Source organism: Diplotaxodon limnothrissa, linkage group LG15, assembly GCF_057381915.1.
Source record: "Diplotaxodon limnothrissa isolate DT_005_m linkage group LG15, D_limnothrissa_male_GT1.1, whole genome shotgun sequence".
Taxonomy (NCBI): domain Eukaryota; kingdom Metazoa; phylum Chordata; class Actinopteri; order Cichliformes; family Cichlidae; genus Diplotaxodon; species Diplotaxodon limnothrissa.
Window position 1 is genome coordinate 19011560 of NC_140610.1, and position 26489 is coordinate 19038048.

General features: G+C 40.3%; 1 protein-coding gene across 1 annotated transcript; it reads left to right on the forward strand.

Moving 5' to 3' along the window:
• The first annotated feature begins 884 nt into the window (after positions 1-884).
• On the forward strand, positions 885-26133 carry kif3ca (kinesin family member 3Ca). Its single transcript, XM_085371959.1, has 9 exons — positions 885-2294; positions 20188-20289; positions 20509-20631; positions 22695-22813; positions 24021-24137; positions 24360-24468; positions 25368-25513; positions 25888-25971; positions 26064-26133. Exons 1-9 carry the CDS (start codon positions 885-887, stop codon positions 26131-26133), a joined length of 2280 nt encoding a protein of 759 aa, XP_085228085.1.
• Positions 26134-26489: the final 356 nt, after the last annotated feature.

Consider the following 26489-nt stretch of genomic DNA (forward strand, 5'->3'; position numbering starts at 1 on the left):
TAATGAGAGGGTTATGTATAAATTTTCCCAAGCTTAATGCACTTAAATGGGAAGCTGTGTGGGCTAAATGTCGGTGTGAGGCTATAATAATACATATGAACTATAATTTTAAGAAAATGTTTCAAATTATGGGGACATCCACTGTGTAAACACACACGCAAACGGTCCAGTTTCAATTCCCAGCTGTACAAACCATCCGTGACCATTTAACGAGTTGGTGGCAGCCTTGGACAAGAATCGAGTCTTTGGCGAGGCAAAACTCGATTTCCCATGATTCTTTGTTCCAGTCCGCAGTGATGTGGGGTGTGGTGATGGTTGAATGACTGTGTATGTGGGGGTGAGGGGGGTGTGCAAGAAGGAAGCTCTGTCTCTCCGGACGGACCGAGAGCTGCAAATCCACCTCGGAGCATCTCTGCGCGGAGTACGGGAGGATGCGGACAGCGGTCTGCGGCGGAGCTGCACGCCAAGGACGATATGCGTGTGATGTCTGAACTGATTTGTGTCATTACCGGCGTTGTTGGATCTTTTCTTTTTTCATAGGACTGCAATGGAGCGTCGATCCAAAGCGTGAGAGGTGCTGGTCGTCCGTCTGCTTATAGGCTCATTCACGCACAATAAGCCAAGGAAACTGGCTGTTACACACAGTGGCAATTCATCATCTGTATTGGTAAATATCTGTGTCTATGCTATTTGGCACTGTGGCTGTTTTCCATTGTGATATGACCAAGAAGCCATAATGATTTTGTTTTAAATGAATGATTTAAAGAAACACATGCAGTTAACAGACGGGATATATGCTCATTAAGGACTTCAGAGGGCTTTGTGGACTTAGATAATACACATTTTCCTTTTTTGTTGTTTGCAACGAGTAACAGAAGCCAGTCATGTCAAAGAACAAGAGCAGTGAGTCAGTGAAGGTGGTAGTTCGATGCCGCCCTTTGAGCCGGAAAGAGGAGTCCAATGGGCCTGCAGGGGGAATAGTGCAGATGGACCTACGGCTGGGACAAGTAATCCTCAGAAACCCTCGTGCACCACCAAGCGAGCCCCAGAAAACATTCACATTTGATGCAGTGTATGATGCAAACTCCAAACAGCGAGAGCTGTATGACGAGAGCGTGCGGCCGCTGATAGATTCAGTGCTGGGAGGGTTTAATGGCACCATATTTGCCTATGGGCAGACAGGAACTGGGAAGACATACACCATGCAGGGAGCGTGGCTGGACCCAGAGAGACGAGGTGTGATTCCCAATGCCTTTGACCATATCTTCACACACATCTCCCGCTCCCAATCTGACAAGCAATACCTAGTGCGGGCATCCTACCTCGAGATCTACCGAGAGGAGGTTCGGGATCTTCTTGACCCCAATCATGGCAATGCTAGAGCCCTGGAGCTCAGAGAAAATCCAGACACTGGTGTGTATGTTCAAGATCTCACATCCTGTGTCTGCAAGAGCATCAAGGAGATCGAGGAGGTGATGAATGTGGGCAATCAGGCGAGGGCGGTTGGGGCAACAGACATGAATGAACATTCGTCCAGGTCCCACGCTTTGTTTTTGATCACTGTGGAGTGCAGTCAGCCTGGGCCAGATGGGAGGAAACATATACGGGTTGGACGCCTTAACTTGGTGGACCTGGCTGGCAGCGAGCGGCAGGCCAAGACCGGTGTCCAGGGCGAGCGCCTGAAAGAGGCCGCCAAGATCAACCTTTCCCTGTCAGCACTGGGAAATGTTATCTCCGCTTTGGCAGATGGGCGCAGCGGACATGTGCCGTACCGGGACTCCAAGCTTACCCGGCTGTTACAGGACTCTTTGGGCGGGAATGCTAAGACTGTTATGGTTGCCACACTTGGCCCGGCCCCTCAGCACTACGACGAGACTCTCACAACCCTTCGGTACGCCAACCGGGCCAAGAACATCCAGAACCAGCCCAGAGTCAACGAGGACCCCAAGGATGCTCTGTTGCGGGAGTTCCAGAGAGAGATTGCTCGCCTCAGGGCCCAGCTCAACCACAGGAAGTGGAGGAGCAAACAGAAGAGTGAGCAGGTGGAGGACGAGAGCTGGGACGGAGACCAGGAGAAAGAGATTGAGGATGAAGAGGACGAAGAGGTCGAGAAGGAGGGAGAGGACTACATGAAGCTGGAGGAGCAGCGGCTAGAGAGGGAGAAGGAGGCCATTAGAGGAGACCAGGACTTGATTCCTGACGAGAAGCAGAAACTGCTGGGAGAGAAAGAGAGGATGATGGTGGATCTGAGGAAGGAACAGGAAGCCACAGAACAGCTGACCGCCAAGTACAAGGTGAGTCCAGCCAGGTGGTTTGCTTCTTTTTGTTAAATTCTTCCTGTCTTTCTTTGTTCCTTATTTGCTTTCTTTCTTCTTTTATTCATTCCAGACAAACACACACAAAAGACAAATCGAATAGTAAATTCTGAGGCCATAAAGGAACAGAGCAGGAGATAAAACAGTGAAAACAAAAACTAGAAACAAATGGTGAAAGTGTGGAGAGATGCCAAAAGTCCACAGATGATGTTAGATGGTGCTACGCATTGTATTGGTGCAGAAATTCTCTGCATTAAATTAAATAAAAAGTAATAGAAATACAACAAATTTATTGGAAAAGTTAGTGGTTAAAGAATTACAAATCACAAAAAAGACGTTTAATAAAACACTTTCTATTCATTTATTTTGGACTTTAAGATCTATTTTGTTAAAATATACATGTAATTGATCTTTTCTCCCTGATAATGTTAGCAGAAGCTCTTTGATATTGCACAGTGATGATTTCTGAGAGTATACTGGCGACTTGCCCAGGGTGTATGCCTCAATAACAGCTGGGCTAGGCTCCAGTGTCCCCGTGACTCTTAAGTGGATAAGCGGTTAAGAAAATGCGTTGATCGATGATTTAACAGTTTTACGATTTATTTGAATAAATGTTAACCCCTCTTTTTGAATGTCATCTTAATGTTTGTTTTAAAATAGAAGAAAAGAATCCGCTTATTTTAGGTTTGACGTTGTATTTCAGAGGGCCATACTCTCTCAGAAAAAGGACATCTAAAGTCAAACATGACACACATGGTGCTGAAGTGTGGTAATCGGTAAATTTGATGGACATGACAGATTGTTTTACAGGCCTGAATATCCAAAGACTCGCTGGAGACACACTTCTTGAGATTCATTAACACAGTGTTGGATTTGATTGATTTTTCTCTGTGGTTGTTGGATTGAGATGGTCCGTGGGCTGATTCGGACTGAGGGTCGTATTTTGCCCACGTCTCCTTTGACCCTTACTCTAATCCCAAATATCATAACACAAGGCCAAACTCTGACCTTAACATACACTAAAATTTAATCCGAAAGTTTTAACCAAACAAACATCCATCTGCAGCTGTGCTTCAGAGTTAGAACCGGAGTAAATGTGCTAACCCACAGGTGTCGAACTCCTGGCCTTGAGGGCCGGTGTCCTGCAGGTTTTAGATGTGTCCTTGATCCAACACAGCTGATTCAAAAGGCTAAATGACCTCCTCAACATGTCTTTAAGTTCTCCAAGGTCTGGTAATGAACTAATCATTTGATTCAGGTGTGTTGACCCAGGGTGAGATCTAAAACGCCGGCTCTCGAGGCCTGGAGTTCTACACCCCTTTGCTAACCTTTACTAAGTGTTCTTATTAGTGGCCCTGTAGTATAGTATATAATTCAGTACATAGTACATAATTTAGTGTAGTACAAAATTTCCCCTAGGGATCAATAAAATATTCTGATTCTGGTTCTGATTCTGTAGTGTAGCATTTTACACCTTTGCCTAACAAGCAAAGGATCCAGTTCCCTTTGGCGTTGCATCAGGAAGGCCATCTCTTCTTCTACAAATGTCGTCACTACTACTGCTACTGGTTTGAGCGTTCTATTAGAGTTAAATTAGATTAATTGAGTAATATATAAAAACATGAATATCAAATAAATTTGTCATTGTATTTTTTTTTTTTGTAATTAAAGGACCTAATTAAGCCCAGTCTGTTTAATTGCTGCACTATCAGCTTCCTGTATTGCTGTACTCTTCCATAGTTTGTGTTTATTATCCTCAGGTTTGTTTTAAACATTTACTGCTAATCTGATTGCTTAGAACAATGTATAGAACCAGCGCAGTCTCACAGCAGTTTATGAAATAGTCATTAAAATTAATATTTTATACTTTTAAAAGGCTAAAGGTTTGGATGCGGAAGGGTTGGTATTGTGGTGAATCATTTCACTGCTCATACACTGCAGACTACAGTTTGGTTAGGCAATAAAAATACTGTTTTGGGTTTAGAAAACAATCATGGTTTGGGTTTAAATACGGTTGTTACCCTCTTTCAAAGCTACATTTTTTCGGTTGCAATGGTGATGCATACCCTCTAATGTGTCAACACATGTGCTGCACACAGAAACAGGTACTCCTGCTTCCTCCCACAGTCAAAAGACACATGTTTAGTTAACTGGTGGTTGTGAGTGTGACTGGTTGTCTGTCTGTCTTAGCACTGTACCCCGCTGCCTTCCTGTCAATGACAGCTCGAATAGGCCCTTTCATGACCCTGAGTTGGATTGGTGGTTAAGAAGACTGATGGATGAACACTTTCAAAATAGTGCTGACTGTCACAAAAAAATGAATGTCTGTCAGATTGTCTGTCAGTGCACAGATACAAACGGGTTGGGGGTTTTTTTTGTGATTATTTCAATTTTGTGATGAGACTGAGCTGCTAGGACTCTGCTGCTCTGTATGCTGCATTGTAAAAGCTGTTTTGTAGTCTGAGTACACAGTCAGCTTGTTAACGCCTCAATGTGACCTTCAAAGACACAGATTAGTGTACTCATACTCTGCAGTCTGTATTTAGAATGTGCCAGTATGATGGTTTCACTTGAAATACAAACATTTCTACAAATATTTGCTCTGATATTGCTGATTAGACTCCTATAGCTATAGCTGCTGTTACTATAGTCTTTTCCTTCTCAGATTACACTTATTAAACCAGTCAGATCTCTTTAAATCTTCATTTAGGACTATTAATAGCTGTGCATAGATGTGTTTTCCCACATAGCGCCCTGTATCCACAGTTTGGTCTGATGTCTCTCATATGTCCCGACAGGCACTGGAGCCACTGAAGCTTAAAATGTCAGCTCTCTCTTTGCTATAATCACACACGCCATCACACAGCCTGCAATCAAGACTGAGTCAGAGCTGCATTAATTAGTTGCTCTGATTCATGGGCATATCCAGTCAATAAGTCACTCGTGCAGAATGACTGAATGACTCGCTCTATAATACTTTAGCTGCAGTCTCTCGACCATCCAACACGAGACACTGCCAGATCAGCTTACTGATCAGCCCGAGGGCATGGAGTGAGGAAACGAGAGGAGGACAGAGACATTTTCAGTGTTTCTTCTAGGCGAGCAATAGAAGGGCAGTATGATGTAGGTTTGCATTTGAAGGAAAAACCTTTCTCGACTGTTATCAGTTTGTGAGATTCTGTGTATTCTAGGAGTAATATTAATGGTGTAGTTTGAATTTTTGATGTTTCCACTTTCTCTCAGCCTACAAGCGATCCTCTAAAAGCTCTCACAGCAGGGGTGTTAACTTGATGCATTCAGCAGTGGGTTAAAAAATATTCAGTGTAGGCGGAAAGAGAGCAGTAAGAGCGGTAGCAGCAATTGGAGAAGTGTAATAACAGAGAAAGAAAGGGTTTTTACAGATTTACAAAGGTTATAATTATCCCCAAGAATCCAAACAAAACTGATGTGCATGGACAAATTGATCCATTTTACCTATATGTGGATTTCTTCCATGTAGGCAAAGCAGCTAAAGTCAATATATGACAACCCAATAGCCATATTGTTGCAAAAAAAAAAACATAAAAAGTTGCTAATATATTGGAATACAGGCAAACAATAATTTTGAATAGTTGCTGCCGAACATCGTCGTGCAGTGGTGGCTCTTAAATTAAAGAAAATCTTATTGAGTGAAAGATTTTTTTGAACCAAAGGGTTTGTATTATTGTCCAGTAAACCATAGACTATATACAGAAGATATGCAAGTGCGCTCACACGCACAGACAGAAGAGCACACCCCAACATTTTAGTGCCCTCTATATAGCCACCCCTATGAAAACATTCTGGAGGCACCCCTGCCCTCACAACACAGATCGTCTGCTTCTTTTAGGCATCTCAGTGCATTCCTTCGCATGTTTTGGCTTCTGTCACTTCCACAGCTGTTCCGTCCCGTTATTATCTGTTATTGTTGCTCAGGATCACTGTACATTATGGCCATTTCCATCTGAGTTTTTGGAGTGAAACCATTCTTGGATAAGAGGGTGGGGCTAGCTTAATTAGCCATATTATTGTAAATCCATTGCAATGCAATGAAAAGCACCAACAGCACAAAAACAGTCAAGATGTGCAGTTTAGTGACTCAAATTATTGCACATCAAGCCCAAAAGACAGCTAGCAAAAAGGAAACGGTGTAAATGTGTTCTAATATAAATTATCCTATCCATACAGCCCAAGATTTCATCTTGTTGAGTTGCTAATGAAATCTTTTAATGTTTTTTCATGTGGAAAACATCTCAGCACTTATGCAAATTTGAAGCAGAATGTATTTCCAGAGTTTTATTTCATGGACTCAGCTGCACAAGCTCAAAACGAAAAATCCTTGAAACAGCCAGAGTGCTTATACTCCACTTTTACGAGCAGAGTAAACATGTTCATTTTTGCCTCGTTTCTACTGTTTGGCAGTTTGTGATTGAAGGTCTGAGGTGTAGGAAGTCCCACGAGACATAGCCAAATGTATATTTGTCTGCTGATCACAGCACTTTCATTTGAATCTCCGCATGAGGCTTCTCATATTTCTCCTTGTTGTTCTCCAAACAGCCATGAGATGAAATCTGTTTAGTGCTAAATTGTATGAAATTTTCTGTCTGTGTACACAGTTTAGATTGTCATTGGCTCTTTCTGTATGCTTGATGGTGACTGGGTGGTTGCCGAGTGATGAGAATGAGAAACTCCCCTTGGGGAGGAAGATGATTAAGGGTAAGAAGTATTTCCTGCCTTTGATGCATCAGAAAGAAGGAAACCTGATATACCCCACAGCAAACAAGATGAAGGTTAATTTGTTTGCTCCAACAAATGGTAAAATCTAACAGATAACTGTGGCGGTAGATAAAACCTGAAAAAAGAGCTCCATTGTTGTCCAAAAATAGTAAAAAACAAAAAAACATATAAACGACACCGCTCCACTCGGTCACATGGTTTTGTTAATACCATGAGCAGAAACATGAACACTGTTGACAAGTTTTACGCCATCAGTTCATGACTCAATTTAAAAGTAAATTAAATTATGTGACTTTACACCACTAGTTAGTCTAATCTTTTCTCTGCGCTGAGCTTGAGAGCTCATGAGGTTACATTAATTTATGATGTAGTTCAGCCCTTGCAGATGTCTCATGCATGGTCAAAAAACAATAATTTAAAGTTCATTAATATACACCACAGATGGGCTTTTTATTGCTACTCCTGTTAATTTTCATCCAAAGGCATGACTTTTGCGACATCAGGTCTGAACAGTCTCTATAAACACGAGCAGATTGCACAATGTGCCAATGTGAAAATATCCACAATAACACAAAAATCTGTCATGATTCAAGGAAAGATCCGTGGATCCATTTTCTCCAGCTGAGGCTGAGGCGTTCGCAGGTCAGCCGAGCCGAGAGATGTAATCTCCCCAGTTTGTCCTCGGTCTCCCCGGGGGTTCCTCCACACTTAAGGAAAGATATCCCTTTAAACCATATAAAGGATAAACACTCACTTAACTAACAAGAATAGATAATGATTCATCAGTAGTTTTTAAAACATTACATAATCCCTCCTTACGCTTTAATTTATTACACTACATTAAATATATCTGGGTTTTAGTTTGACATCTTTTTCAAGGATTTAATTAGTGAAACTGTTCCCCAGATTATTCGGCACTGACAATAACCAGCTCTTTCAGCTGTAAAGCAGCTGAGTGGATGTTATTATAGAGAATAAATATGGTGGTGTTTGTTGTGTTTATGGTTATTGTTTCCAGTAGCTACATCAGACAGAGCAGTCTTTGTATTATTTGCACAAGAGCACAACTCTAATGTTCCCTATCATAGATAAAATATAGATGATGTTGACCTCTTTATCTAATTTAGTCTCATTTAAAATAATAAAAACAAATAAAATAAAATCATAAAAAATATAAATAGCAAATGTTTCTGTTGCTCTAAATTTTGTAGAAACTAGAATTTATCATGCATTTTTTTATATGATCCCCTTGCTCCTTACCCACCTAAGTACCCTGGCCCAGCTTCCTTTTTATTGGCTGAGGCTGACATTAACCTGCCAATCGCAGAAGGTTGCCTGAAGTGTTCTTTTTTTCCTTCTGCTCTCCGGTTCAATGAGAGACAGGTTACTAGGCAGAGAGACAGAGAGAAAAGGCAACAGACTAGAGATGGAGCAGTGGAAATGTGCTCTGGAATAGCCAATTATAGATAAAATGAGATGGTAATGCAATAGAGTTCCTCTCTGCTTGTGTCTCTGTCTCCCTCGCACACTCTCGTCCGCCCAGTTAAAACACACACAACAAAAAGAAGTAGGTCAGAAACCAGCCTTGTGTTGGGTCAGCTGGTGCTTCTGCAGGGTGCTGTTAGCTAACTGGCCTCCAAGGTACAGCGCTCCATCTGTGGATTGTGCTGTGACGTTGGTGCAACTGTTGTAGAACTTTTTTGTGCCCTGCTGGAGGTGCTGCCAGGTTTAATTTACGTGGTCATATTTAATGTGTGACATCCTGTTAGGTCTGCAGGTCATGATATGAGGATGTGTGTCCACGTCATGCTCTTGTTTTCACCATTTTCCTCTTGTGCTGGGAGAAAAGCTGAGGTGGGACTGAACTGACAGACTCGCCAAAGGCACGAGAAAAATATTCAACTTTATGATCTGTCAAAACCACGAGAAATCAGGAAGAAATGGTCTATAAATCTATTTTATTTTCACTTCATTATTCAGTCATGGTTTAATTATGGGCAAAATTAGAGGTTAACTCTGCATTTGTGGTGATGCTAGATTATCTTCTTTGCTGAACGTTTTTCCACCATCGGTGAGCGACTCTGCTGTGTGTCTGGGTGTGCACAGTGAGACTAAACAACAATTAGTTAGAAGAACAACAGGCATAAATAGAAAAAAAAGGGGGAAAGGGCGCTTGAGCACTCCCAAAAAGAGTCTAAACTCGCCTATGATAGCCGACCTTTCTCTTTATGCTGGAAGTAAGAAACTTCTTGTCTTCTTTGCTTCACTCTCAACACTAAAGGGTTTTTTGGGGGGTTGATTGTAGTATTGGGGCAAGAACCCCCAGCTGCCCTGCAATGGAATGTGACTGTGTGAATTTTTTAACTTGGGTGAATTATGCTGTTAGTAAGAAAGTGTTTTGAGTCCTCAAACAGCGTAGAAAAGCACAGTATAAGTACAAGTCCATTTACGATTTGTGTTCAGGCCACACATTGCGCGGGAGGATAAAGCTACCCTAATAGGTGCATGTAACCCCATCCACAGGCAGATGAAAAGATGAGAGTCACCAGCCTTAGTGTATCTTTTATATAGAGACTTTTCTGAGAAGTCATCTGCATGTCCTGGTAGAAAAGCAAGCGTAAAGGTCCCCTGTGAAGGTTTCCTAGAGTGATTTCCAATTAAAAGCATTCAGCTTCATTCAAGAAGCAGTCAAATGCAGCTTTGCTCTTGAATATTACACAAAAATCCTGAATACTGAAGTCCAGACCAGAGTCACAAACCTACAGATCCAGTTAGACATGTTGTTTTCATTGGGCTGGTCACCACTCTATCACAGGGCTAACGCTGTCCTGGTAAAGAGCTGGGTGTGAAGGTGAACCTGTGTCTGCTACATTAGTGTTTTTTGGATATATATGTGATTATCATTCACTAATTTACCTCTCTTTTAGTCTTTATTCTTTAACCAAGAGACCTGGTTACCCAATTAGTTTTTTAGCCAGTAGGGCAACTTCAAAACTGTTTAAATTCTTTAAAATGAATTAACTTAAAAAGGTTTTTATAACAGTATTCACCCACATTTTATGGGCTTGTTTTATTTGGTACAACAGCCTCTGAAGTGTGAACGGGCACCTGTGCCTCACAGCTGCATCTTTAGCATTTTAACAGGAAGTCATCGCTTTCTGTGTCTAAGCTGCTTTGTCACAACAATTAGCCAGATGTGCATATTTGATTGAATGAATTTTGATTATATATCAAATATAGCAAATGACTAAATGTATCATTTATGCCTCGAGTTTAATGTTATCTCGCTTGGCATTAATAAGAAAATATCATCAGTGTGTAATGTTATTAAAAATGAGGAATAAAAGTGTTCAGGATGCAGTCTGGTTGCAGACTGGTCTCTAGGACAGGACCTTAGGCGCTCATTGAGTCCTCTTATCATACATCACCTTTCCCTCTAACATTTGACCGTCATAATGTGTCTAATAAAGTGGCTGTTTTCTCTCCCTTTACCTCCAGTTAGGTTCACATTACTCTGATATTTTTTACCTGCCTAAGCAGAGTGCAGCTTTGGATTCATGCTGTTATAAAACAGTGAGCTGCTGTCGAGAGCTTCATGGCATCATGCAGCAGCTTCTCTTCAGGAGGCTGCTGTGATTGACCCTCATGTGAACTATTCTTAGATCCAGTTTTCTGGGTCAAAACTGCAGAGTCTCTCCTCTACCTACCGCCTCTTTCATCGGTGCTCTCGTAATTTTTTCTGCCCTTCTGGTTTCATGTTTCTGTTAGTTTTTGAAATATATTAAATCTACCTGAACCAGCTTTAAATTGATGTTTAAAAAAAAGTTCAGGTTGTTTCGTCTTCAGAAGAAGCAGTCTCGCCTGTAGATAGCATTACAGATAGACCTTGATGCCACCATTTGTTTGTTCTGTTTTCAAGGCTGAAGATGATTCTTCCATCATCACCATCTTGAAGGTCACTTTTCAGACCAGGAAGCTACAGCCGCCTTTTATACTGTCTGTTGTTTCACCCCACCGGGCATTTAAGCTGCTCTTCTCGAGTCACGATTCTCTCATGTTTATATTTTTTTCTTCTTGCTTCAAATTGGAAATTTAAGGTTTTGCAAGTCTTGCGAACTTAAATCTTTCCTTCTCTTTAGGTTCTTTCTATAGCCTCGTCTTCCCTGAAAAAACCTACTAAAATCCTAACCCATGAACCCATCCTTTCACAATATGTGATGTTCAAAGTAACCTTCAAACTAACATTCATCAAAAACTATTTCCTTTTCCCCCTATAAATAAATATATTTTATTTCCTCAACACACATGCAGTAAGGTAAGTTTCAGACCTCCCCCTTTGATGGATTAGACCTCAGAGCAAGTTAATACAGCAGTGATTATTGCAGACTGTCTCATCTGCTAGTACAGCTGGTAATTTTATGCATGCTGCTTTCTCTGAAAAGCAGCGCTGCAAATTGGACAATTTCACACATCTCCATTGTAAATGTGTGAAATTAAAGAAATCACCACCAGTAACTGCAAATTTAGAGCAAACTGGAGTTTTTGCTTGTGTTAACAGAACATTTTATTAGCACAGTCTGATCTCAAGAGTGTGAATCCACCAAGTGGAATCTAAGAATAAAAACTTGTCCATGGCAAGATGCCCAGATAAAGTCTGTGTTGGGAAACACTGGGCTCTTTCTCTGTTGGCACTCTTGATCTTTTGATCCCTTTTGTAGGAAACTTAAAATAGACTTTGCATCGTCAGGCATTGTGAGAAACAGTGGAGGACAACCTAGCCCGGAGCAGGGTAATAACTGAAACTCGTACCTCGTGCTTATACTTTGTAGCTCATTTCGCATAAGCGTGAACTAATTTATCCCACTGCAGCTTTCTACTCTGTTCTTTGTTATCACAGGAAATTGATGTGCATTAAGTTTGGTCCTCCATCCTGCCAGCTGAAGTTCAGCCAATCAGAGCGCGTGGTCACCAACAATACCAGCGGCCTCATGGGAACTATAGATACACACATACATGTGCATGCACACACTGTATGTGCATATCAGCTTTCCACAGTATCCGTTTAGGGATCAAAAATTTATTTTACAAACATGCGCACAAACACACACACACACACAGATACCACACATGCAGCTTTATGGATAGAATAATGGCGTATCCTGTTTGCATAGCTGCCTTCCTGTTAAATTAGAGGAAAGGCCTGAACAGACTTACAGAGGCCTGTGTGTGTGTGTGTGTGTGTGTGTGTGTGTGTGTGTGTGTGTGTGTGTGTGTGTGTGTGTGTGTGTGTAGGAGGCTGATAACTGCACAAGCTCATCTCTGCTCTACATCTTTCAGCATGGAAGGCAGCATCACTGAAATATTGATGAACCAACTGTGTGTGTCCATGTCTGTTTTCATGTGTGTCTGTTTGGCTACGCGAAGGCGGCATGTGTGTCGCTAGAGAAAACATTCACCGAGAGAGAGAAATGTCTGCACGTACACATCAAATATTAAATATATGTTATCTCACACGGCACAGAAAGTGAAAATTGGATTTTAAGAGGTACAAGTAATGTAATATTTTGCTAATATGATGTTGTATGAATTCCATAGATATTAAATAATGAATTTAAGCACTTAAAGACATGTTGGGTCAAAATTAGTCCAAAACGTACCTCTACATGCATTTGCTTTATTTTAAAGACAGCAGTTAGCTTATGCTAGTGTCAGTGCATAGTTTAGTGGTTAACACACTTGGTTGGCAGGTGGAAGGTTGCTGGTTTGTTTCCCAAAAACTGAGTTTTGTCAGGAGGTGCATCGGAGGTAAAAACTCCCAAATCAAGCCTGCGGAGCAACCTGTTTTACAGTTGCACCTACTTTTTGCTCACTGTAGTCGCCGTTGTGACTGGTTGTCTGCCAAAAAGTGTTTTTCAATGTTTCTGTTTTGTTGTTTTTAATGTAAAATAGTTTTACTTATATTGGTGAATACACAGCAATGAACAGGATTTATGAGGGGTTATAATATAAAATAAAGAAATTACACTATTTTGTGAGCTTCTTTATGATTCTACATGTGATTGTACCTACATTATAATCTGTAATGTCCCTTGGGTCACTTAAAGTATGTTTACAGTGTTACTATAAATGGTTCTCTTTCATATAGATGTACCAGAAGAGACATAATCTCTTTATTTGTAAGCTTTAGTCCCAGTGGTACAAGTATCACTACACACGCTCAAATCTTTAAAGACTTTTTAGGCATTTTGAAGTTTTATATTTGCTTTCCAGATATCAGTTAGCGTAGTTAAGAGTAACAGAAAGTAACTAAAACTCGCAAATGAACTTATTATTTAGATAATTTTAGTAGATTTACTAAAGAAGAAACTACAGAAAGCTGAACTAGAGCTTAAGAGAGATCTTGACCCTAGGCAGGAATAAGTCAAGTGAGTTTTATTTATACAGCACATTTGAAAACACACAAATAGACCCAAAGCCCTTTACAGACAGACCAATTTGTAATCCAGCTCTCAAGAACTCGGGCCAAAGCACATCGCTTTCAGGACTGATTTGCTGTCTTTTCTTCAAGCAGCTGCATTTTTCTCAAAATGTTGACGTCTTGCTTAAATCTTCCTGCAAAAATCTGCTGCAGGTTTGAGCATGAAAGAAATGCCACAGTAAATTTGTTGTACTCCTCTTGATATAAGGTGGCAGGTACATGCTGCACAATTTTACAGCTCAAATATTTTTATCATCACCCTCTTTTCTCCTGATAAAGTATAGATTTAAAAGCTTGGATTGACAGTGTACAGTGTTTTTTTTTTTTATCATCTACATTAATATGTATCAACAAATAGGAACCTTTGAGGAAAATTATTGTCAAATATGAATATCTGTGTCTTTTATTGTGAAAATGTATGGCCTAAACAGAAAGACAGGTCAAATCACAAAATAAATTTGTATTTGTTTCTGCTTGTGTTTGTATTCCAGCAAAATAGACAGATGTCCTGCTGATTGTAAGGCATTTACTGAATCTGTGTCCTGTCTTTGAAGGATGCAGTTGATGAGGGATGGATGTCAAACTGTAATAGGATTTGAGGCTTCAAGTCGTGGCAGTTTAAGTGGTTTTTGCATCGACCGGGACTAATGTGAAACAGATTCTTCGATATGTCCCGGCCTACGCTGCTCGCTGTTTTTCATACTCAATTGTCTTCTTCTTTTTACTTCTCTTTTCTTCTGCGTGTGTGTCTGCCCACTAGGATTTCTGTCTTTCTGCTGCACAGACCTGTTGTCGTCACATTATATTTATAGCCCAGGCTCCCAGCGGGCCCTGGCCTCGCTGTCATTGGCTGGCTGATGCTGATGAGCCAGCTCAATGTGCAACACTTCCCATTCTCTTCACTTTCCCATCAGCAAGTGGATCAGTCACAGCCAGAAGAATCTGAGCAGACACTTATGGGCAGATCATATATCCATAAATAAGTATGCAGGCTGGCACTCATATGCGCTCTCAAATACATTTCTAAATGCTTCAGTTTTCTTCTTCGGCATCCTCCTGCAGACTCCGCTGCTTCCCACAATGTTTCTTTAAACTTTGCAGTTTCTGGTAATTTTGCTGTGAGATAAACAACCAGCTATCGGCACTGTGATAGCTTGTCACTGCGATTGAAAGCAACCTGTCTCCAAACAGTTGCAGTCCAACTTGGATTAACTGCATTCACTTCCAGGTTGATTGGCAAAGCTTTGCTAATTACTGCTGCCCAGTTTATAAACACAGGCAGCCAACACAATGCAATAAATTTGAGTCTGTCTGCACAGATGAGTGCAGCTTGTCTCTTTGCAAAAGGGGACTCGACTTAGCTGGCATTCTGGTTATATTCATATAGAAAAGCAAGGTCACCCTGTGCCTGTGTTATTTTGCAGTTAGACTGCCATTCCTGCAGCAACTATCACACTATCTATAAACTTCTGGCTGCTGAAATTACAAGTTTATTGCACACAATCACACCTGCTGTTTCCCCGAGTGTTGCTGTGGTATAAATTATGTTAAGGCTTAAAGTGAGACGTGAGTGATGTTTTGTCTTGTTTAGCATTAAATTGTACTGAAAGAGAGTCTACTGTATCGAGCTGCTGTTCAGTTTCTCCAGTATATTTTGCTTAAGCCTTGTTTAGCACTAGCTATTTATGATAAAAGTCATTTATAGTCGTATCTTGTTAGCCAACATAGCATGCTTACATTAACCTTAACTGAGCTGCGTGTGTTTACTTGTACTACTCGTGTTGCAGGGACAAAAATCGGAATCTTTGTTTATCATCATTTAATTTTAGGACCAAGATTTGACTCAAGATTAGTATAAGGTTAGGTTGTGACTAAGGTTTGGCACATATTGTTATTGATTATGGTTTGGATAAATCATAAAAGGAGTGTAAGTCAAAATGATGTCCTTTAAAGTGATGGAAAGGCTTTGTGTGTGAGACTGAAACCTTGATCTGCCTGGATGTCTGGAAACAGAATCATGACTCCAGTGAGTCGACAGTCATCTGAGTGAAGGTCATTTGGCTTCCACCCTGAGTCATCGTCCTCCTCCCCACGACCTCTTCCTGTTTTCCTGCCTTCTTTGTATCAGCTTTAATCAGAAAAGTTAACTCGAAGATTTAAAAGTCCTTTTAACCATAACCATGACTTTTCTTTCTTAGCGTTTAAATGTATTGAATTTATTTATTGAACATGTATATTGCAAAGATTGAAAAGTTTGGTCAGAAGATAATGACGGGATTGTTTTGCTTTCAAGTCTCTACAGGTCACCTGCTTGTGACAAAAGTGAAGACAGCATCACCTTTGGTTTTCTTAGGCCGGTCACTCCTGGGAACGTTCACCACTGTTTTCTCCATTTGTGGATAATGGCTCTCACCAGTTTTTACTGGAGTTCTAAAGCCTTAGAAATGGCTTTGTAGCCCTTTCCAGACTGATAGATGTCAGTAACTTTGTTTGTCATCTGTTCTTGAGTTTCTCTGGATTGTTGCATGATGTCTGTCTGACTTTACTTTGTCAGACAAGTTCTATTGAAGTGACTTCTTGATTCAGCAGGTCTGGCAGTAATCAGTCCTGAGTGTGGCTCGTAAAACTGAACTAAAACATGTGGTTAACCACATTGAATTCATCATTAATCATTTAAAAACTGCATTTTAGATTTATTTCTGTCTAGTATTAAAGTTAGTTTGATGATCTGAAACTTAAATGTGAGAAAAATGCAAAAGAACTAAAAAATCAGGAAGAGACCAAATACTTTTTCACAGCACTGTAGGTCTTATTGGTAGAAATGCTTTCTTAAGTTCACATAAAGGATGCCGCTGCACTGTTTTCTTCATTTTCATCATAACAGCTGATGGAAATATTGTTCTCGTCCCAGTGCGACACTCATTTTTTTTCTGCGCTTTAAATGTTATTTTGATTTAAGGCTGGAAATCAGTGCAGAAGCTACACTCTTGTTTGCCTGCTGTTTGTATTTAGACTAACCAGCATTTATGCGCAGTATACACCAACATTTTTCCAATTTAATTGGATGTTGTTTTATCTGTTAGATCTGTGAATGGGTGTAATTGGGGTTTGACACAGTTTTATGAACCCACTGAGGCTCACAGTGGAGCTTTTTATAATCAGCAGACAACAATTTGCCACAAACCCCTCCCCCCAGCGCCCAATTGTAAAGCGTGCCTTCCAGTGTGAAAAACTCACTTGTATTGGGCTAATAAGCAGAAAACAGGTAGCTTTTGTTACTTAATTATCTGACGGTAACTTCTGAACCCTCTCAAGTCCTGCAGCCCTCACCATCCAGTCTCATTAATTTACTCCTTTTCTTTTGTCAGTTACTGCAGTAAACTGAGTTTCAAGTTTTCTGGGAGATTTTAAAAACTGTTAGAAACAACTGGCACAATTAAAGGGACGATTATAATGAACCATTTTAAATGGAGATTTTACTGAAAAATATTTATGAATGAGGGCCAGCGTGTGATTAGTCTCTGCTCAGGCATAAAGAGGAACACATTAAACACTTTCATCAGTGCTTGTCACGTGTCTGTACAGAGCACAGTAATTTCTATTTTTGTCTTGACTTTGTGAATGCAATAACTCGAGAATGAGGTGACGCAGAGTTTTCAAATCCATACCACAGGTGCATCTGCTAGGAGACTGAACACTGGCACCAGTATTTTTTTAATTGTTAGTAAGGTGGCTCTAAAATTTGTTGCCACCAGCTGTATTTGTTAAAGTTAAGAAGGCTTAGTGTGTAATTATTGGGAGAGGAGAAGGGTTGCTAATGGAGAGAAATGCTGCCTGGGCAAATATGTAATATATCAGTGTGAACTGCGGATGAATGAAATGTGCAAGCACCCGTGGGAAGCACTTTGACGGTTCTGGATTTAGATTTAAATGTTTTTGCAATTTTGAATCAAGCTAAAACGTGATTTTGCTTTACAAGATTAGTGCGTGATGAATGAGACAGACTCAAACTTTGAGTTAAATCCAAAATGTCAAGTGGCCGTTTAAGTCACCGACGTTTCACATCATAAAGACTGTGTGTAAGGGATCCAGCTAGCCTGTCAGGGAGGGCAGACATAGAATGCATGAGAGGGAAAATCCCTGACATGAATCAGCCCTTTAATGAAGCTGAAAGAATATGACAGAACACAAAGCACAGCGAACCGGTCGCTCACGGACACATTCACGCAGCAAACACAAAGACAGCTCAAAACAAAGAGGCTTTCTGTGGAAACCTGCTGCAGACGCATCCCCTCTGAAGGACTCCACTGTCCTCTGCTTGGGTGTAAGAGTGTGTTTTCGTGCTCACCCATACAACCCATTGGAGAGCGAAAACCATATAGCCTGCACAGAGTTGCCACATGCACACACTGTCTTTTTGTAATCTGGAATGTGACCAATGCATTGTCTGTCTGTGGGAGCTTATTTCCGTTTTCCTCTCTTCCTGTATTTCCTTGTTACTTAAATCGTCCTTTAGAGCAAGGAGGCAGATAATGACAAGAACATGTGCAATTTTCATAACTTGAAAATTGCATCACTGTGACTCCAGACCTTTAATCTCTGCAGTAACTAGAAAAGCTGTAATCAGAGGCTCGAAATGATATTGAGTTTGGAACAGTCAAGTAAAGACATACATGATACTTGTAACTTACATATTCTCATATAAGAAAAAGTAGAAATTAAAGCAATAAAAGTAAGGAGGGCAAGGAAAGGAGCAGGAAATAAAACCAAAAGAAGACACAAGAGAAAAAAACCTTCAAAGTAAAATAAGAAGTAACTAAAAGACATAACTGACGCTGCAACATGAAGAATACACTGAAGTAAGAATAACACCAGAGACCGGGGAGCACCGACTCCTGGATCAACTAGGAACAACAACAAAAACTACAGAATACCAGGGCCATGACACTGTCCCTGTACAAACGTTACAACAAAGCAGTGTGCAGGCATTATTAATTATTGCTGGTTAAGATCAAAGCTTAAGAGATCAACAGAGCTATTACAATGAATCCTAATGGGGGTATGAGTATGTGCACAAAATATCAAGTCCATCCATCTGTGGTTGAAAAACTAGATCTGACGCATTCATGCTTTGCATTGCATTCTGGCATTTGCACAACATTGAACTAAAATGAAGACAGATTTGGCACGTTCACCTTATTTCTTGTCTCAAAGGCTTTCACAGGTCTGCAAACGAGTCACTGTGGTTGTTTGGGTTGGAAACAAGACTCCAAAAGAAGCGTTAGTCTGACTGGGAGAAGCTCAATACGTGTGCAATTGTAGGAGGACATGTAACCATCAATGGCACTAGAGGATAGTCAAAGTCAGCTTTATTGTGCTTTCTTGGCCAGGTAACCCCTGAAAAGGAGATGTTAATCTCAATGAATGTCTTTGCTAAATACATTAAAGTGGTTATCGCTCATCATTACCTTTAGAAAATCAACAAGAAGGTGCCAACATATTTTACACTGTAACTTTGCACTGCTTTACTTTGACACGGTTTGTGATTCTGCAGAGTTTCAGCAGAGCTCAGCTTGTTGTCGCGTGTCGTCATGTCGATGCTAAGCTGCCAGCGTCCGTCTGCCTCATCAGCACAAAGTCTGCACTGACGAACACGCACAAAGACCCAATTGTTTAATGTCCAGATGAACTTATCTTGACCTCGCAGAGGTTCAAAAGCAAAGAAGTAAAACTCTCTAGTTCTTCTTTTCCATTAGCGTTCAATTTTTGTCAGCAAGGGTTGACGTCAGCTGAAATTTCTATATTAAGCCTTTGATTTATATTAATAACGGGGTTTATACCTGCTAATATACACTATTGTTTTGTGTTGTATTGTTTGGGCAAATGTTAAAAGAGCACCACAAAAGTAATAATAAGGAAAACACAGATCTACTGTGATCCAGTTAGTATCAATTTACAGCAAGCAATTAACATAATTAGTAGTTGGCATTAGCTGTTACTGAGTATAAACAGTGATCTAGAGGCACATTAAATGCTGCTTAAATGTAAGCTTCTTACCCCTTTTGAACACATTATTTATCCATCCTCTTCAGTGTCGCAGGGGGCTTGAGCAACTTTCAGCCACCATAGGGAGGGAGGAAAAGTACACCCTGGAAAGGTTACTAGTTGTCACCAAGCCAACACATAGAGACAGTGAATCATTTACCTTCAAATTCACACCTATGATTTAGATTAACCTATGGAAACTGTGGGCGAAAGCTGGAGTACCTGGAGAGAAACCACGTGAACAGAGGGAGAACGTGCAAACTCCACACTGAAAGGCTTCAAATGGTGGTGTTGAACTCAGGACCTTCTTGCTATGAGGCAACAGTGCTAACCGCCACGCTGCTGTATTTATAGTAATAAATACACATTATTTATTACTATTGAGGATGTTTTTCTAATGATGTTTAATAGCAAAAACTGTTTTTCCACTTTCATTTTTAACAGTGTGCTTGTTTAAACTTTAGCTGTATAGTGACTTTTTGATGTGACATTAAATACAGAACCCTGCAGGATGTGTGGCATTTGACGGAGAATATAAAGCATATAATAAAGTAGCTTCAGAAATATTAATCAAAATGTTGTTTGTTTTTTCAGGCGATGGAGAGCAAGCTGCTGGTCGGTGGAAAGAACATCATAGATCACACCAATGAGCAGCAGAAGATGCTGGAGATAAAACGGCAGGAGATAGCAGAGCAGGTAAAGCGTTTTTTTTGCAGTAGTACACTAATTTACTCAGTACAGCTGCACAGTTCATACTTCAGGCATACATTTAAAACCTTAGGAGAAATCTTTTCTGCAGCAGTTTGTTTAACATTTACAGTAATTAGTGTTTTCTGCAGCCTGAATTGATAAAAACACTCCAGAGCTGTGGAGAATCCACAAAGGAACAGGGTGATATTTGCATTCTGCTTTCAGACGCGTAAGGAGCGCGAGATCCAGCAGCAAGTGTTGATTCAGGATGAAGAGACGCTGGAACTGAGAGAGACTTTCACTTCTCTGCAGCAGGAGGTTGAAGCCAAGACAAAGAAACTCAAGAAGGTAAAATATCCTGATGATGCAGAAAAAAATCTGATGCACACAAGTAGAAATACAGTAGATATCCTCATTTCTACTCTCGCACACACTTTTGCAAAAGAGGTAATAGACATAGTAGTATAGGTGTGTTTTAACGTGCACACACTTACAGACCTTCCCTTTTTGTTCCTAATGTGAGAATGTCCCTCTTTACCCCCTTCTTTCCCTTTGACCTTTGACCTGGATCACAAATGACCCCTTGACTTGGACACTCGCTTCGTTCGGACACACACTTAAATTTCAGTACCTCAAGGTTTGTCCTGCCGTCCCTTTCCCTCCCTCCCTCTCTGCCATTTTTACGTATTCATGCTTTCTGCACTAACCTCAGTCTTCCTTCACTTCAAATCCCCCAGTAACTCACTAAACCTCTCCCTCACCAGTGCAAACACCGAACCTATTACATCCTTCCCCTCTCTTTCCGCGTCCCTATCTCGCTGCACGGATGCGACCAGCAGGACTAACACCGAGTGGCCCGTTGTGCGAGTGCGGGCGACAATGTAGCTAATGATCCTTTGCTGATCTTTGCTGCCCTGATTCCCAAACGTGGGTCCATCTACTCCTCTCACACTGCATGATGCCGTCAGTCTGAAGAAAAGAGGGGGTGTTTTTCACGCTGTGCATTCAAAACTCAGTGGGCAGTCCGTAAAGCTCAGTGACTACAAAAATGTCACTGACACCTTGTTTGCTGGAAAAGAAAAAAAAAAACACTACTGCAGAATTCTATTTCTCAAAATAGCCAATGATAATTTTTTTTCCTTCCAAAGTCATTATTTAATGATCAACTGAGAAGTTGATCATGTTAAATGTTAAGTTGGAGTAATGATTGTAGCTAATGTAAAAAAAAGAAAAAAAGATTGCCACGGTTACCTGTAGTTTTTCATGTTTGTCTACAAATACTCGCTGATACTCACCCAGCAGTAGTAAAACTTGAAAAAGTAAAAAGGTTTGCCTTTTTAAAAATGCTGGCTGTAGCGTTGAGGCACAGCATTTATTTTGAAGGTGAACGTTCTCCATGTTCTTAATTTAACTGCAGCTTGGAGAGTAGCTGGACAGTGCTCTCACTGCTGTTCAAACAGTAGCAATATGCTAGCGACCTGAGCATTCACTGGATGAGGAATACACATTTTTCCTTAGGAACATGTGTCACAGTTTGTTGTGTTAACTGAAGCAATTCACTGAAATTAAAGTAATTTCAAGCTTAAAGAGATTTTCAGGGACAAAAGGACATATTATCATGGTTTAGCAGAGAGGTGGAAGCAACTGCATACAAGTGCATGACATAAAGCAAAGAGCAAGCTTTACTCCAAAGCTGATAAGTCAACAAAACTAAATGATAAAAGGTGAAACCAAGTTAGCACTGAAGCAAAAAGGCTAGAGGAACAGCAGGAAAAACAAACTTCCGGGGATATTACAGCTAACACTAAAAATCAGGATGGAGACTGGGAAAGACAGAAACACTGCAAAACCAACAGGGACCAGAATTCAGTGATAAAAGCACTTTTAGCCACATTTTTCTTAGCATAAGAAGAGAGTGAGAGTACCTTTCTGTAATGTAACATTAAGGCTTCAGCTTTGAAGTCTAAATTTGACTGTCAAATCCAATTTCTGGCGGTTTTTAAAGGTATTTAAATTTTTTAAGCTAGCATCTGTGAAAATCTGTCCTAAAATTGAGATTTGCCCCAGATGCTTCTTATTGATTTGACTTTTTTTGGGGGGGGGGGTTGCTCTGCGTGTCCAAGCTGCAGAGCCTGCAGTGTCATGATTCACAGCTGAAGTCAGGATTCGCCTTTATGTTTGAAGCCTCGGGTGAAGTCAAAGAATGAACAGTGTGAAATCTCAGGAGGAACCAGGAGGAGGAATTAGAGGAGGAGAGCTCCCATTGGCTGGCCTGTTCACCAGACACCAGCGCCTCCAGTGCTGTTGCTATGGGCAACCGAGCTGCAGCAAGTTGTAGACCAGTCCATCTTCACTGGGAACCTCAGGCCTGATTGCTCCTCTCGCTTGCATGTCTTTGTCGTTTCTTCCAGCTGTACGCCAAGCTCCAGGCAATCAAAGTAGAGATCAAGGACGTGAACGACGAGCACGTGAGGAGCAGACAGGAGCTCGAGCAAACTCAGAACGAGCTCACCAGAGAGCTCAAGTTCAAGTGAGTCAACCACAAATCACAAAGAGTGCTCAAAAATCGCCACATACAGTACGGGATTCTTCAAAGCAATACGCCCCATTTAAAGATCAAACATAAGGCCAGGGGGCCAGCATTGGCCTGGCAAAGACCCCATTCTGGTCCGCAGACTTCACAGTCACTCATAATACACCAAAATAGTTAAGTAATAGATAAACAATTAAATGACAGAAAAGTTCCTGTTTTTTACTCTGCAATATGAAAATTTTGGTTAAAAAACAAAAAGAAAATTTTCATTCATCATCAAAAAAAAACCCTAACTAACTACAGGACAGTAATTTTATACATGTATCATGTAGAAATTGCGCCTCTTTATCTTATGTTAAAAATATCTCAGGGATTAAACGTATAATTAAACATCTTTAGAGTGATAGAAATGGCAGTTTCACTCGTCTCATCATCAAAATGGGCTGTACGTGGCCATTGATGTAAAATGACTGTGACATCCCTCATTTAAATAGTTACTTCCTTTGCAGACTGAGTGTTTACACTAAATAAAAAATTGTGTTAGGCTTTTACCGGTTGTCTTTTATTCTATGCAAAAGTACGGCTGCAAGGTAAGCAGTTAAGAAATGCTTTTACTTGAAATCTGTTCTTGCAGAGGTAGGGGTCTGTTTTTTTTGCCAAACTCAGTACTTTTACAGTTTTGTTAACAGTTTTTTTCTTCTTTTTGTTTGCTCCCCTGCTGCGTAAACCTTTCTTCATTGTCAGAAGTCTACATGTCTCATTATGCTTTCCAAAAAGAGCCCTGCTAGCAGCTGTGATAGCCAGATGCTCTTTCTTCTTTTCCTTTTTTAAAATTTCTCTAAGCAGTGAAAGTGCTTTGTAATAGTATTGTAATAAGACCATAAAATATTTGTTAATCTTTTCTTTTAAACTTGTTTTTGTGCAGCCAGTTAAATAGCTAAGTTATGTTGATTTGAAGAAACAGCTAAACCCATAAAAAAGCTTCTAATCAAGAGTTCATTTATCAGGAGGTTTAGTGTTTATGAGTAAAAAAGACTTTACAAATTCAAAGAAAATCATTTTTTCTGTTTAAAATGTGAAAAGTATACAAATAAACCCCTAAAATCTTACTCATAGTGCATTTGCTATTACAACCACATGACTCCAGACTTGTATATGATATAAACCATTACTTCTTGCATCACTCTGTGTTGTGAACACGCAGGTATCTGATCATAGAGAACTTCATCCCGCCCGAGGAGAAGAATAAGATAATGAACAGGCTGGTCTTTGACCCTGAGGAAGACCAGTGGAAGTTCCAGTCACTTGTTCCTGCTGAAAGGTCAGCGTCTGTTTTCGATGTAAAAGAATAAACTCTTAAATTTAGTCAGGCTTTAGTTTAGATCTCTGGGCGCCGTGCATCATATGATTATCTCTTCTTTTCATCTTCTTCCGCTGCTGTTTGAGTGGCATCCTCCTTTTTCTGGCTTTTTTGGTGTTTTGAGAATTGATTCCAGATTGGGTTTTTGTGTGTCTCATTGATCCCGACTTTTCTTCCGTTCAGTAAATCCTCGCAGATGAAGAAAAGGCCAGCATCTGCAGTCGGATACAAACGACCCATCAGCCAGTATGCCAGGGTTGCCATAGCAATGGGAGGTCATTCCAGATACAGGGTAAGTGTCTGTGTGTGTGATGACTTGGCATCCTTTTGAGGACATAAAACAAGCCCACAAATATAAATCATTAAATTTTAATGTAAAGAAGTATGGTTTTGTTTTTTTTGTTTTTTCATAAATCTTTATTCTGAATGTTATTTAATTAATTATGTAAATTTTTATTTCCATTATAGGTCAGTCAGTTTATATTCTGTTTAATTTGTCCTTTTGGATCCTGAAAGACTAAATATCAGTTTTTCAGTTTTAAAGATTTCAGGCGTGATTTACTCTTATAGTTTTGAATATTTCCTAGTAATGGTATTTTTACCATCTGTCAAGGTCAAAGTCAGACTTAAGACTCATTGAAATATAAAAACCAACACTAAACATGAACAATAAAAAACATACTGGAATCTTAAGGCACTGGAAATTGAAGGAACTAGAATCCAAGTGGCAAAAATATCATGACGATCTCAGGATCATGACATTACTTTCTTTTTTTTTTGTTGCTTTGCTTATAAAAAACCCTTAACTATAAAAATGCACCATACTTTATTAAAGCATTTGCTATGAAATTAATGGACTCAGCTTTTACTAGAGTAACACAGCATTCAGTAAAAGCGACCGAGAGCTACTTAGCCATTGAATGAACCTCCCAGCAAGCAGTTTTTGTGCTGATGTTAATGCCAGAGCAGCTTTCTCTGCAATTAAGTACTGACTTGTTGCAGTGGGGGCATCCTATTAAAGTACCATGGTCAAAGTTTCTTTGCAATAACAAATGTTTATAAAGGCAGATTGAACGGCTAGTTTCTTGATTTTATACACCTGTTGTTAAGGGGCTGAAAACACTTTTTTTCAATACTTTGATCCATATAATGTGTTACTAACTGTAGGTAATGTTTTCATAATGTTTTCAGGCTGAGAACATCATGTTTCTGGAGCTGGACATGACTCCTCCAAACACCGCCTCAGTCGATTGCTCAAAGGATGGAGAACCGAACCAAAGTCCCTCGGTGGACAGCTCGCCCACCAAGGAGAAAGGCGTTCGAAAGTCCCAGTCTTGGTGAGGTCAAATTAATGCAGCCTCTTCTCATATAAATAAAACAGATGTTGTCTTTCTTTATTGGCATACACTTACTGCATGTTGCTGCTGCTGCTGCTCAGATGTTTCTACATCTGGAAATAGAGCTGAGAATACTTTGTCATATTTGTGTTTGAAACCCGCTTCCACTGTTCAGCCTGTGCATGTGACCTGTGAACTGTAAATGGTTTAGCATCAGAGCATCTCTACAGTAAATGGGATTATTCAGGATTAGCCACACCCTCTTGCCCTAATCTGATGGTTTATCTGTCATTTTCTCAGCTGCATAATCTCAATAATCTGTGATTGTACATATTATACATATATTATACAACTTTTGTTTTTTGTTTTTTCAGGTGTCACACTCCAAAATCCATGACTTCCTCCCCTTCTAATGTGTCCTTGGCAGCATGTCACACTGCCACACCCGCAGCGGCACAGTAAAGCTTTAATGAAGAGAGCTTTTTTTTATTGCCATTATTATTATTATTATTTATTTGATCTCTCAACATCAACTTCCTCTTTTGGCCAGTGGCCGCCTTACAGACTTCTCAGTGAGGCCCACTGCTGGGACACAAACACACCACCACCACCTCTGCTGAAAGCTGACAGACTTCATGGAAATGATCTTCTGGCAGGAAACTACATGACCATATGAACCTCAGAAACTCTGTATAAATCAGTTCCTCCAGTTCCTCCTCCGGCAGAGCCCTTTCCTCTTTTGCATGTCAGATCATCTCTGAAAACAGCTGGCTGCAGTGCTGAACTGCCCAGACTGTTGTGTGTGTGTGTCTGTGTGTTTGTGTGTGTCTGTTGTGTACAAAGCGCCGTATGATTGCCTGTTTGTGTTTCTAGTCATGACCACTGCAGATTTAAAGGTGAAGGTTTCATGTATTCTGGATTTTTCAAAGCAGGTTTGGTCTGTTTTCTATGTAGAAGTTGGACTTCATCGTCAGAG

What these genes read in the sequence shown, in the direction of transcription:
- kif3ca (XM_085371959.1), top strand. Translation starts at nt 885, where the DNA reads ATGTCAAAGAACAAGAGCAGTGAGTCAGTGAAGGTGGTAGTTCGATGC. An exon ending in GGCAGGAGATAGCAGAGCAG is followed by an intron (nt 20,290 to 20,508) that starts GTAAAGCGTTTT and finishes TTCTGCTTTCAG; the next exon opens with ACGCGTAAGGAGCGCGAGAT. An exon ending in ACCAGAGAGCTCAAGTTCAA is followed by an intron (nt 22,814 to 24,020) that starts GTGAGTCAACCA and finishes GTGAACACGCAG; the next exon opens with GTATCTGATCATAGAGAACT.